The sequence below is a fragment of the Lutra lutra genome, chromosome 17 (assembly GCF_902655055.1).
Source record: "Lutra lutra chromosome 17, mLutLut1.2, whole genome shotgun sequence".
NCBI classification, from domain to species: Eukaryota; Metazoa; Chordata; class Mammalia; order Carnivora; family Mustelidae; genus Lutra; species Lutra lutra.
This window is the reverse complement of record NC_062294.1, coordinates 45,618,305-45,631,026: the sequence shown is the minus strand read 5'-3', so window position 1 is coordinate 45,631,026 and position 12,722 is coordinate 45,618,305. Positions and strand designations below refer to the sequence as shown.

At 54.6% G+C, this 12,722-nt stretch overlaps 1 protein-coding gene across 1 annotated transcript; it reads right to left on the bottom strand.

Moving 5' to 3' along the window:
* Positions 1-73: 73 nt before the first annotated feature.
* Positions 74-11,569, bottom strand: KCNK6 (potassium two pore domain channel subfamily K member 6). The gene is made up of 3 exons (XM_047711509.1): positions 10,957-11,569; positions 3,878-4,273; positions 74-3,751 (listed from the first exon to the last, which is right to left on the bottom strand). Exons 1-3 carry the CDS (start codon positions 11,276-11,278, stop codon positions 3,528-3,530), a joined length of 942 nt encoding a protein of 313 aa, XP_047567465.1. The 5' UTR covers positions 11,279-11,569; the 3' UTR covers positions 74-3,527.
* Between the last annotated feature and the right edge of the window lie 1,153 nt (positions 11,570-12,722).

Here is a 12,722-nt window from a genome sequence, read left to right as displayed (position 1 = left end):
AAAAAAATTTATATATATATATATGTCTTACATTAAAAAAAAAAGGAAAAAAAGTCAGGTGCAGCAAAGAGGATAATAATCATTAGTCAACAATTTATTGAGTACCAGACATTGGTCTAAGAGTTTTACAGATATTAAGTTGCTAAATTCTCAAGTCCATGAGGTAGGTGCTGTTATCAACGCGTTTTACAGATTAGGAAACTCAGGCACAGGGAGGTGAAATCACTTGCCCAAAGCCACAGAGCTTGGGAGGGAGAGAGTTCAGACTTCTACCCAGGGACTTTGCCTCTACAGTCTGTGGTTTTAACCACCTTTCCTTCACTCCTTCACTCGAGCAGAGTGAAGGAAAAAGAAATGACACACATAGACATATACATATTGCTGATATTTACCTGAAAAACCTGCAAAATCAGTGAACACAGCCTAAATGCTAGAGAAAGACTGACTTTCCACTGCACACCCTTGTACCTTTCGAGTTTTTAGCCTGAAATTTTACCCACCCCCCATGTCTTGAATAAACGGGGCCTGATTTCTTTTTCTAGAGGAATCTGGAAGGAGAAGCAATGAAGAGTCCCTTTGGGTCATTTTCAGCCTTGAACTTCAGCCCTTGTTTGTTTCCACCCTGCCAGCCAGACATCCCCTATGTAGTTCCCAACTTGCACAACTGTACATGATGACCCCGACTGCTTAGTTAATCAATGTCTGCCCATTCTCCCCCTCCTGCCTTTCTAACAGAAGTCCAATCACCAGCTTCCAGACCCAAATCTCAGGCTCAGCCTCAATTCCAGGTGGCAGGGGGAATCCTGAGGAATCCAAGTTAATTGTGGTGGCTCCATCACAATGGCCAAGGATTAGTTCAGGATGGGCATGTAAACCAATTTGGGCCAATGAGAGGAGGAAGTCTCTGCAGGGAGGCTTTAGGGGAAAGGTTTCCTTGCTTCCAAAGAGACAATATGGCAAGAGATGCCCCTCTCTTCCTGCACTAAAAATGATCACGTATGGTTGTGATGTCTGGACCTGTGGCAGTCACTCTATGGCCATGAGGAGAGCCCATGTGGAGCCAAGCCTTCAGCTGAAGGTGGCAGAAAAAAGAGATTGGTAACCTCAGGCCACAAGATCCTCCTGGAGCTATGGATTGTATGGTTGCACAGAGCTCTCCCCAACTCTGGTGATGGGCAATATACAATCATCTCATTATTTTAGCCAGTGCCAGTCAGGATCTTGTTACTTGGAGACCAAATCTTTCCTTAGTTGTTTATAATGTTTCAAGTTTTTATTTAAATTTTTATTTAAATTCTAGTCAGTTAACATCTAGTGTAATATTAGTTTTAGGAGTAGAGTTTAGTGATTCATCATTTCCATATAACGCCCAGTGCTCATCACAAGTGTTTCCTTACTGATATAGATACAGAAATACCCTAAAGCTGACTTCTCGAGGCTGGTGTTCTCTCTTCCCCCAACCCAGGGCTGCCACACCTGCCCGCCCGGCTTCGCTTCCCCCATCTGTCTCCGGCCTCAACCACACCCTGAGACCTTCTGATGCCTTCCTCTGGATGCCCCTCTAGCCCTTCACACCCACCATATTCCAAACAAGCCTCAGTGTCTCCCTTCAAATGTGTTTTTTCCTCCCAGGTCCCTATCTCAGGGGCAGCCAACCATCCTTGTGCTTTTCCCCAGCCTTGTCTTGCCCAAGACTGTAAGGCCTACACAGGGCCTGCCCACTTGGCCTCCTGCGCATGACCCCTCCATGGCCCCTTTTCCCTTCCTTCGGCCCTGCCCACGCCATCGTACCCCTGCTCTGTTCCTGTGCAAACCTCCCCTGTGCGCCCAGCTCAGTCTCCCCCTCTGGTCCACCTCCACACAGCAGCTAAACCCCAAACCCGACCACAGCTCTCTCCTGCTCAAAAACCTTCCATGGCTCTCTAGTGCCTTCAAGAAAGAGGCCAGGTTCCCAAACTGGTCATTTAAGGACACTTAAGATCCACCCATGTCCACCGCTCCTCCCTCCCCCCACCCCATATTCCGATGACAGTAAATCACTTGCCTGAAGCTGACATTGACAGGCTTTCCTACCTCCAGACGCGCACAGTTCCCGCTGCCTGGAGTGCCTCCCGTGCCCTTTCTTCCTGAATGTTATCAAGGTCCGGCTCAAATGCCCCATCCCTTCCGTAACTTCCACTGGGTTTGGCAGAGGGAATGGTTCAGTAGATGGGCCCATGGCAGCAAGTGCTCTGACGTACCAGCTGCGTACCAGTACACAGAAAACCTGTCACCTCCCAGTTCTGTGTCTGAGATCTTGTGCCTCAGTTTCCTCATCTGCCGAAAAAGGTGAGGATGTTACCTTCCTCGTATGGAAAGTACCCGGAGCAGGGCCTGGCCAAAGAAAGCAAAGAATACCGGGGCCGGCTCTGTGACATCATCTTGGAAGTAATTACTGTTCTTGTGGCCATTTTACAGAGGACATAACTCAGAATCACAGGGGTGAAGTGACTGCCCGAGGACAGAGGCAGGACGCAGCCGAGCTGGGATCTGAGCCCAAGCAGAATGGCTCCAGAGGCCAGTGTACCTTATACAGTTAGCCTCGGGAGGTGGGGACAGCTGGAGCAGGGGTCCCAGCTCAGAGCAGGGCTGTCTGCGCCGTCCAGATCCAGGCTGGGTCCTGTCTCAGCTTCCAGCCAGTTGGGTGGCCGAGGAGGGTTCTGTCCCACAGGCCTATGCCCGAGCTCCTCCACACAGATCTTGCTCCCTAGCGTCACTTGAGAAAAACAAGTCGGGTCCACCTTCTTCCCCTGAGTCCTTATCCCTTCTTCCAGAAGCCCTCCCTGACCCTGCAGGCTGGACTGGGCCCAGTCCCTGTGCTTCCTCCCCCTCAACCCCGCCCCCTCCACCTATGCTTTCTGGAACACACCGCTGACCTCTCTGCCTCCTCCTTGAAGTCCTGCCTATCCTGGGTGGCTGCTGTGTGGGGACAGATCTGTCTTCCTCACTGGACTGGGAACCCAGGAGACCCAGGGCCACCTTAATGCTCCTGGGTCCCTCACGCTGCCCAGCCTGGGGCCTGCCCAGAGGGAGTTCTAGATGAATGAATATATTCTTTCCATTTGACAGATGAGGAGATCAAAGCCCAGACAGGGGCAGCCACTTGCCCAAAGTATAGTGACCCATCGGGTGCCAGACATGAGGTCTGAGCCTAGAAACTGCTAGAATGGGCCAGTGAAGAGTGGCTGAGGGAGAGGCAGATGGAGTCAGTGACAGAATGAGACACAGAGAGAGTGAGAAGGAAAGCCAGAGAGCCCAGAGTTAGGGGAGTAAGAGAAGGGGCAGGGAGGGGCATCCCAAAACAGGGCCATGGCGGCGCCCCGTGGAGCCTGGGACAGGTACAGCAAAGGACGGACAGCTGGTGGCAATGCCTCGTGAACCCTGCAAACACAGGCCTGTGCTCAAGGACGGTCCTGTAGAGCCGCTCCAGTCACAGGGGCCCCTCAGCCACGGGCCGGGTCCCACCAGCCTCAGGGCACCCGCCCCGGCTACCTGGGGATGGAGGCGTAGTCAGGGTGGGCGTCGGCAGCGAGCTGCTGGTACGGTTCTGGCTGGGGGTCTACAATGCCCACATGATCATCCTCAGACTCGCCGGAGCTGGCAGGACACGGACTGGGCAGCAGGATGAGACCCGTGAGGCCGTGGAGGTCCGACACGTGACGGAAACTCTGCAGCAGAAGCATCATGACGACCAGGCCCAGGAAGAGGTAGACTGCGGAGAGGGTGGAGGGGTCATGGGCAGGCTCAGACCCGCAGGGCAGGGCCCCCTACCCTGGAGACCCTCCAGGGCAAGGCCCCACCCCCGCCCCACCCTGCCCCGGCCAGTCGATCCGCTCACCTGTGACCAGCACCTTGTAGAGGGCCCGGTAGGGCTGGCCGGGGGCCTCTCCGGGCACATAGTCACCCAGGCCGATGGTGGACAGGGAGATGAAGCAGAAGTAGAAGGCATCCAGGAAGCTCCAGGCCTCCTCCAGGTGGGCAAAGACGGCGGCCGGCACCAGGAAGCAGACGGTCACGGCTACACCCAGCAGTGCCACCAGGTGCCAGCGGGCTGCCTGCCGGAGGCCCCAGCCCCAGCGTGTGGTCAGCCAGGAGAGGGGTGCGTGGGTCAGCAGCAGCGACAGGCGCTGGGCCGAGGATGTCAGCAGCAGCATGGTGGCCGGCACGCCCAAGAGCGCGAAAGCAATGGAAAAGGCCTTGCCCGCATCGGTCAGCGGCGTTGTGTACCCGTAGCCTGGGGGAGCAAGGGGAAATCCTGCCATCGGCCTGGTGCATCTATGGGGGGGGTCTGTGGCCACCCTAAATGACACTTCATTTCACCCCAAAACCTGCCCCTCCCACAGCCTCTCATCTCCAGTGATGGCACCGCCGTCCCTCCACTGCTCAGGCCGCGAGCCTTGTCATCCTTGACTCTCACGCCCACTTTCAACCTGCCAGGGAATCCTGCTGTCTTGAACTCCCTGCGATCCTAAATCCGGTCACTTCACCCCACCCTAGCCCCATGGCCCAACCCTGGGCCTATCTAAGGCAGCAGCCTCCTCCCTCCCTGGTCTCCCTTCTCCCTCACTCCCGCCCTTGCCCTGAGTCTGTCTGCCGTCAGCCCCCCCATTTCCACCCCCCACCTCATACATAGGGTCCAGAGGGACCCTATGAACACCTCCCACACTTAGAGCCCGTCTGTGGCTCCATTCCATTCAAGTGAAGGACAAAGTCCTCATCACGACCCACAAGGCCCCCATGGCACACTCCCACCTCAGGGCCTTTGCACAGTGCACGACCATTCTTCTTCCCCATGGAAAGCTCTCCCCCCCCAGGGCTGGTACCCTCCATTCCTCCCTTTAGGTCTTTGCCCAAATGTCAGTTTTTCAGTAGGGACTTTCCTTACTCCCTTATTAAATTGTTACACCCTCTGACCAAAGTCTTTTTTTTTTTTTTTTTTTTGTTTGTTTTCATAGTGCTTCAACCTTCTGGTAAACCATGTGGTTTACTTATTTGGTTGGCATCCCTCTCGTGACTAGAGTGCAGCTGCAGGACAGGAGAGGCTCCTGCCTGTTTGGTTCACTCACTGCCAAAGCCCCGGCATCTGACCCAGAGCAGGCCCTCGATCTATAGTCAGAATAATGAATGAAGGGTGTAGGCTCTACGCTTAGCTCAGAACCTCCATGTCCCTTTCTCTAAAATGGGTGTGATGAGCCTCACTGGGCTCCCAGAGGGCTGCAGGAACGCAGGGAAGGTCGGTGTGGTTGTGGGCGCTGCAAACAGAAAGAGGGTAAAAGGAAGTTCGGGTATGGAGGACACTGGCCCACTTCGGCCATGTGTAATTTAAAATCTCTCTTTTTTTTTTTCCACAAATAAATAAAATCAAAGGGTCAGAGATACGACTGGGGGCGGTAAGGGTCCTGGTTTATGTTGACAGTAAAATGTTGTGCCAAGGGACTCCTGAGTGGCTCAGGCAGTTAAGCGGCTGCCTTCAGCTCAGGTCATGATCCCAGGGTCCTGGGATCAAGCCCCACATCAGGCTCCTTGGTGAGCAGAGAACTTGCTTCTCCCTCTGCCTGCGGCTCCCTCTGCTCGTGTATGTGCTCTCTCTCTCTCTCTTTCTCAATCTCTCTCTCTGATAAATAGATAAAACAACATCTTTAAAAAAAAAATGTGATGCCAAAATGACCATGGGTTCACCCTGTGATCAATAAGAAAATGCGGAACTTGCACACACAAGCGGGCATTCACCTGTCCTTTCTCAAAAGAACCGGAAGTCAGGCCTGAAGAGAGACCACAACAGCCAAAACACGAAGCCACCAAGGGTCCACCGACAGATGACTGGTAAACAAAGGGTGGGATATATATATAATGGGGTATTATTTAGCCGGAAAAAGCAAATTCTGAGGCATGCTACAGCAGGATGAACCCTGAGGGCATTATGCTCAGTGAACCGAGCTAGTCACAAAAAGACAAACACTGTATGTTTGCACTGATCCGAGGTACATTGAGTAGTTCATAGAAATAGAAACGGAAAGTAGAAAGTAGAATGGTGGTTATCAGGGGCTGCAGAGAGCAGAGAATGGGGAGATACTGTTTGATGGTTATAGTTTCAGGTGTCTTTCTTTCTCTCTTTTTTATTTACTTTTTTTTTAGATTTCATTTATTTATTTGACAGAGAGAGATCACAAGTAGGCAGAGAGGCAGGCAGAGAGAGAGGGGGAAGCAGGCTCCCCACCGAGCAGAGAGCCCCATGCGGGGCTTGATCCCAGGACCCCGAGATCATGACCTGAGCGTAAGGCAGAGGCTTTAACCCACTGAGCCACCCAGGCGCTCCTCTTTCTCTCTTTTTTAAAGAGAGAGAGTGCGCACGTGACCTGGGCCAGGAGGGGCAGAGGGAGAGAAAGAATCCCAAGCAGACTCTACACTCAGGGCAGAGCCAGACATAGGGCTCGATCTCATGACCCTGACATCAGACCTGAGCCAAAACCAGAATCTGATGCTTAATCGACGGAACCACCCAGATGCCCCAGTGTTCTCTTTATTTAGGAAGGTCTGTGCCCAATGTGGAGCCTGAACTCTCAAGCCCGAGAGAAAGAGTAGCATGCTTCACCGAATGAGCTGGCCAGGACCCCTGTAGTTTCGGTTGTGGAAGATGAAAAGAGTTCTGGAGATGGACGGAGGTGATGGTTGTGTAACAGTCTGGATGTGCTTACTACTGCTGAACTGTACGCACAAAAATGGTTAAGATGGTAAATTTTAGGTGTTTGCTGGACAAAAATGTCTAGAAGTCGCTTGCTTCTCTCAGGTATAACTCACTGATCAGAAATTATTCCGGAAGTCATGCCTAGCTGCAAGGGAGGAGGGGATGTCTTTATTCTGGGTGTCCAGCAAAACTCAGAGGACTCATTTTACCCCAGTTTTTAAAAGCTGTGTTAAAATACACAGACCCACCCCCCCAGCTGAGCAGGGAGTCAGAAGCCGGCTTGACACTGGGCTCAATCCTAGGACCTTGAGATCATGATCTGAGCTAAAGGCAGACGCCCAGCTTACTGAGCCACCCAGGCGCCCTCCAAAACTCCAGTCCAGTGTCAAGTCCACTTCTGGCTCCCTGCTCAGTGGGGTTCTGCTTCTCTCTCTCCCTCTGACCCTCCTCCTCCACTTGTTTTTTCTTTTTCAAATAAATGCAATCTCTAAAAAAAAAAGAGAGAGAGAGAGAGAGGAGGATGCCTATCCCCTTTCTTTCCTTCCTCCTCCTGCTGGCTGGAACACAAACATGAAGGCTGGACTTGAGCAGCCATATTGGACCATGAGGTGACCTTATGAATGGAAATTGCAGAGAGGACCACAAGGGTTTCTGACCATGCAGTACCATTCTGGTCTTGAACTGATAACCTTGAATATGAGCACGAAATAACTTTCATCTATATAAGCAACTGTTCTGTGAGATTTATCATTTATGGCTCCAACCCTCATTAAGCACGAGGATTTGGATGGAGAAACTCCGGCAGCCCAGCTGAAATGACAGGTTTGCAAATGACACGAAAACCTTATAAACAGAAAAACCATAGAGTTCACATAGAACAGAAGCTGTGAGCCTTCACCGACCTCCTCTAATAGCTGAGTGCCAATCAGGGCTTCGCCACATTTTCCCTGCCTGACTTTGGTCACGTGCCTTCTCCTCTCTGGGCCCCAGCTGGCCCCCAGTACCGCCAAATGGGCTCATGAACAGCCCCCATCTTCGAGGACAAGTGCAGTAACCCTCCCTGGTTGGGACAGGGCACAGCACTGAGCAAGAGCATGGGAAGAGTTAGCGTGACTGTAATGCTCACTTTCCCTCTCCCGGTTCCCAGTTCCGGGGGGCTGACGCCTCCACCAAGGCCTCAACTACAGATCCCGGCCTGGCGGCCTGGCTGTGGCTGCCTCGGCGGAGTCCAGGCCCAGGTCTTCCTCAGAAGACGCGGGCCTATGACACAACCAGGACGCTCTCTGAATCATGTCTGATTTTCTGCTTCTCTCAATACATTCAGGGCTCCGGGTTCACCGACAATGATGACAACGCAGGCTCAGTAAACCTGTTATTACCAGCACTTCCCGCAGACGAGGACTCTCTCCTTGACCAAACGGTCAGTCAGGTTCCTCTGCGCTCTCGTCTTGAGTTTTAGCTGCGATCCTAAGCCACTTTGGGAAGAATCCCTCCTCCCCTCCGCGTCACCACTCAGTCATTTTTCCAACCACTGAAACCCTGAGGCCACCCTCGGCTCTAAATCCCCAGCTGCCTTCACAATATTTGGAGCTGAGGTCAGTCTCTCTCCCCTATGGCAAAAACCTACCATTTTTAACAAATGTGAAAATAACCTTTCCTTCCACACTACACACACATATCACCCTTCTCCGTGCAAGCCGAGGAAGCCCCACGTGGTGTGTTGGTTAAAAGCACGGGACTCTGGGGACTCTGAGCCCTCGTGGCGTCAGTTCAACTCTCCACATTGTACGTCCCTACCTCTGCGGTCTTGGGCAAACTGTCCAATCTCTCTGGGCTTCAGTGTATTTCCATGAGAAAACAGCGTCGCGAATGCTACCTGCCTCTCAAGGCCATGTGCTGACTTAGGCTGTCCGCGCTAAGTCCTCTATAGGTCCTCATGTGGGGACTGTTACGATCTCCATTTTAGAGATGAGCGACAACCCCCGAGGCCCAGAAGAGCAACAGCTGCACAGAAAGGCAAACCCAGGCTGTGCCTGCCTTGAGTTTGGCTTCTGCACCTGTCCTGGTGGGGATGACTTCTCAGAAGCCAGGATCTGGGAGGAGGCAGAGGGAGACGCTGAAGGGACCCTGTAGAGCCTAGAAGCAGGTCGGGCAGGCCTGGCCAGCTGGGTAGAACAGAGTCTGGGAGAAGCACCCAGCCCTGCTGCCTGTGCTCTAGGTTTGCTGGTCCACACCACAGAGCTCAAAGCCGGTAACCACCTGCTATTTCTGGGAGGAGGCCGAGTTAAGAGTCTGGGCCTGTCCCAGCTTCCTCCCCCCAGTCCAAATCCCCAGTAGAGGTGAAGGGGAAGTTTGGGGGCTGGGGAAGGGCAGTGGGTGGAGCAGCAGAACCTAATGACAAAGGAATTTCCCAGGTCTGGGCTCTGAAGCAGGAAAGGACTTTTAGAATAGGGCTGGGGGGAGAGGGGTGTCAGTTCTACTTGGTGGAGAGGGGTGTTCAGAGAAAGGGGAGTCAGTAACGTGAAATCAGAGGCCAGAGTCCTGGTTCAGAATGGATCCTGGCTCAGGGCTGGGATCCTGAGTCCCAAGGAAGGAGGGGACAGGCACTGCTGGTGAGATCTTGCCAATTATGAAATAGGACTGGGAGGGGAATCCTCAGGCAAGGGTGCTTCTGAACCTATGGAAGCTTGAGGGGATGTGATGGGAGCAGACAATGCTACAGGGATGATGGGAGGGGGTGGGTGTCCCAGGTCCTGGCTGAAAGTGTGAAGGGTGGAAAGAGGTCACGAGTGGGTACTGAGAAGGGTTCCAGGGTGCTGAGGGCCTGGAGTGTCCTTGACAGAGGGGAGAGTTTCCAGTCCAAAGCCAAGGGGAGCAGTGTTGGGGTGGAGATGGAAGTCCCACTTGTGGGTCTGGAGAAGACTAGAGGGGGGTCAGGTCCCCAGCAGATTCCCCTTCTTAGGAAGTCCAGGGTGGGCAGGGGGTCCCGGGACAGGGGTAGTGGGTGCAGAGAACAGAGTCTTTCAGCTCGCATCCTGGGGGGTGGGGGGTGTGAAGCGGGATTCTGCTCTCGATGACTGTGTGTGGGAGGCGCAGGGGTCCCTCCTGATAGAAAGTCCAGGTGGTTCCAGGGCTCTTACTGAAGCATTCCAGGGTCCAGAGAGTGGCGAGAGTCTCATCTAGGGGTTCTTGGGTTCAGAGAGGCTCCCATGGAGATGTCCCTAGTTTGGAAAGTGCTAGAAGTTTTGCTGGAGCTGGTTCTGGGACTGCAGAGGTGGAAGTCCTGGCTGAGAGGCTTCTGGTGGGAAAGTCAGAGGTCCTTTCTGGAGGGCACTCTAGCTGCCTCCACGGCGGGTCCCTCTCACACATCCACCCTTGGGAGCTGCTGACCTGGAAGCCCCAGGTTCAGAGGGAATGGGATTGTCCTGTTGGGAGGAAACCCCTGCCTTGAAGGCTCCCAATACAGGGGAGATGTCAAGATGGAGGGGTCCTGTATCTACAGTCAGGGCTACCTGCTGGGGAATATGAGGCTGAGGGGTGGTCCTTGGTCTGGAGGTGGGCAGGGTGCCCTTGCTGGGGAGTGGTCTAGGTCCAGGGGGGTGGAAGTCACCCATCAGGGCCCAGGTCCTTGTTGAGGGTTCTGCACTGGCAGTGCGGTCTTTAGCAACGGTGCCCTGAGAGGATGTAGACATTCACGGTCCTCAGTGGGGCACCACGGCCAGGAGGAGGCTGCAGTAGGACTTCCCAAGGAGCATCCCCGAGGGACATATCTGGAGACTCAGGAGACATTGTGGACAGAATGGCAGTCTGAGCCCAGAGGCAAGGACAGAGGTCCCTGCGTGTCTGAGGTCCGGGTCCAGAGGGGGTGAGGGTCCCCCGAAGCAGGGTCCTAGGCTTTCGCTGGAGGTCTCTTAACGTAATCCTAGGCCCAGAGGGGACTAGATGGGCATGGGTCCAGGGGGTTCAGGCAGAGGAATGGGGTCCCAAATCCTCCCTGGAAGGTACTCTGAGGGCAGCCCTAGTCCCAAAAGGAACCGTGTTGGGGGATTCCTGCTGGGAGGAAGGGATTCGATGGTTCACCAAAGGGGGGGTTCTCGCCGGTGTGCACGCTAGGTCCTCGTTGGGGGTTTTCCTGGGGGATCCTAGTCCCAGAGCGGACTGGAAGCGATCTCCCCGGATAAGAGTACTTCGCGATGACGCCCGGGTCCCCAGGTGGGGCGGCGCTCACGTACCCACGGTGGTGACCAGCGTGCTGGCAAAGAAGAGCGCCGAGGCAAAGTCCCAGGCGGGGTCCGAGGCGTTGGTGGGCCCCGAAGCGTTGGAGAGCGCGGCGCGCCCCAGCCGTCCAGCCGCCAGCACCCGCTCCACGAAGGCGTCCAGGGCAGGGGCGGCCACGCACGGGCTGCGCCGCAGCAGCTCCTCGCGCAGCGTCTCCAGCTCGGCCCTGAGGCGAGCTTCGTGGGGCCGCTCCAGCCGCGCCACCAGTAGCGCGCCCAGCACCAGGTAGACCGCGTACGCGGCCAGGGCGCCCGCCAGGAGTGCGCCCCGCCGCATGGCTCCCGCCGCGACCTGCTCTCCACCGCCCCCGCCGCCCCGCTGACGTGGCCCCCGCCTCCCAGCCGCCCGGAGCCCAGCTTCAGTTCCGGCAGGGCTCGAGGCGCGGCTGCCGGCGCCCCGAAGAGGAAGAGGGAAAAGGGGAGGGGTGTGGGGGGGGGAAGGAAGGCCCCGCCTCCGGTAAACTGAGGCACGCCCCAGCGCCAGGTGTTGAGTGCCGGGAGGGCGGAGCCCCGCGCTCCCGGACTCAGGACACCAACAGGATGGACAGGGTGGAGGGGTTCCTCCATTCCTTCCTTCTCGTCCTCCCAGTAGTCTGGGCTCCCTAAGTTAGAGAAAATCTCTACTCTTTTCCTCTGGAAGACCGGGAAGTCGCTCCCCAACTCCCCGGGGCCATCGAAGATTGTGCACTGCATCGGGGCGCGTGGCTGGAGACAAGGGGGACAGACTGAAATTCGGTCCTTGCTCCATTCGCCCAGTCCTGCGTTCTGGATTGGGGCTGCACCCGCCCGGAGGGGACACTGTATAATTCACAAGGAGGGGGGCGCCTGGGGAACTCAGGGGGGTGGGCGCGCAGGACTCTTGGTTTGCGCTCAGGTAGTGATCTCATGGGTTGTGGGATCCTGCTGGGGTTGGACCCGGCTCAGCCCGGAATCTTCTTGAAGAGTCTCTCCCTCTGTACTTTCCCCTGCTCAAGGGCGCGCAATCCCTCTCTCTTTCTAAAATAAATAAATCTTAAAAAAATTTTTCAGAGGGGGCGCCTGGGTGACTCAGTGGGTTAAAGCCTCTGCCTTCCGCTCAGGTCATGGTCTCAGGGTCCTGGGATGGAGCCCTGCATCCAGCTCTCTGCTCAGCAGGGAGCCTGCTTCCCCCTCTCTCTCTGCCTGCCTCTCTCTCTGCCTACTTGTGATCTCTGTCTGTCAAATAAATAAACAAAATCTTAAAAAAAAAAAAATTCAGAGAGGGGCGTCTGGGTAGCTCAGTGGGTTAAAGCCTCTGCCTTTGGCTCAGGTCATGATTCCAGGGTTCTGGGATCAAGCCCCGCATGGAGCTCTCTGCTCAGCGGGGAGCCTGCTTCCTTCTCTCTCTGCCTGCCTCTCTGCCTACTTGAGATCTCTGTCTGTCAAATAAATAAATAAAATCTTTAAAAAAAATTCAGAGACTCTTAACTGTACAGAACAAGTTGAAGGTTGCTGGAGGGAAATAAGTGAAGGGCTAGGGAACCAGGTGATGGGCCTAAAGGAGGGCGCCTGATGGAATGAGCACTGGGCATCACTAATTCTACCCCGAAATTAATAATACACTATATGTTAACTAACTTGAATTTAAATAAAAATAATAATGATAATAATTCACAACGAGGGACACCACAAGGCAGGTGTCCCCTATCCCTCACAGACAGAATGGGTATCCTTAGCTCAAATCTCTGCTCACCACCTACTTC

Excerpts from the sequence above, each read along its gene's own strand:
- KCNK6 (XM_047711509.1), bottom strand. The coding sequence starts at position 11,278 with ATGCGGCGGGGCGCACTCCTGGCGGGCGCCCTGGCCGCGTACGCGGTC. Across the intron at positions 4,274-10,956 it reads CACGCTGGTCACCACCGTGG|GCTACGGGTACACAACGCCG; the intron begins GTACGTGAGCGC and ends TTGCTCCCCCAG. Across the intron at positions 3,752-3,877 it reads CTACAAGGTGCTGGTCACAG|TCTACCTCTTCCTGGGCCTG; the intron begins GTGAGCGGATCG and ends CCCTCTCCGCAG.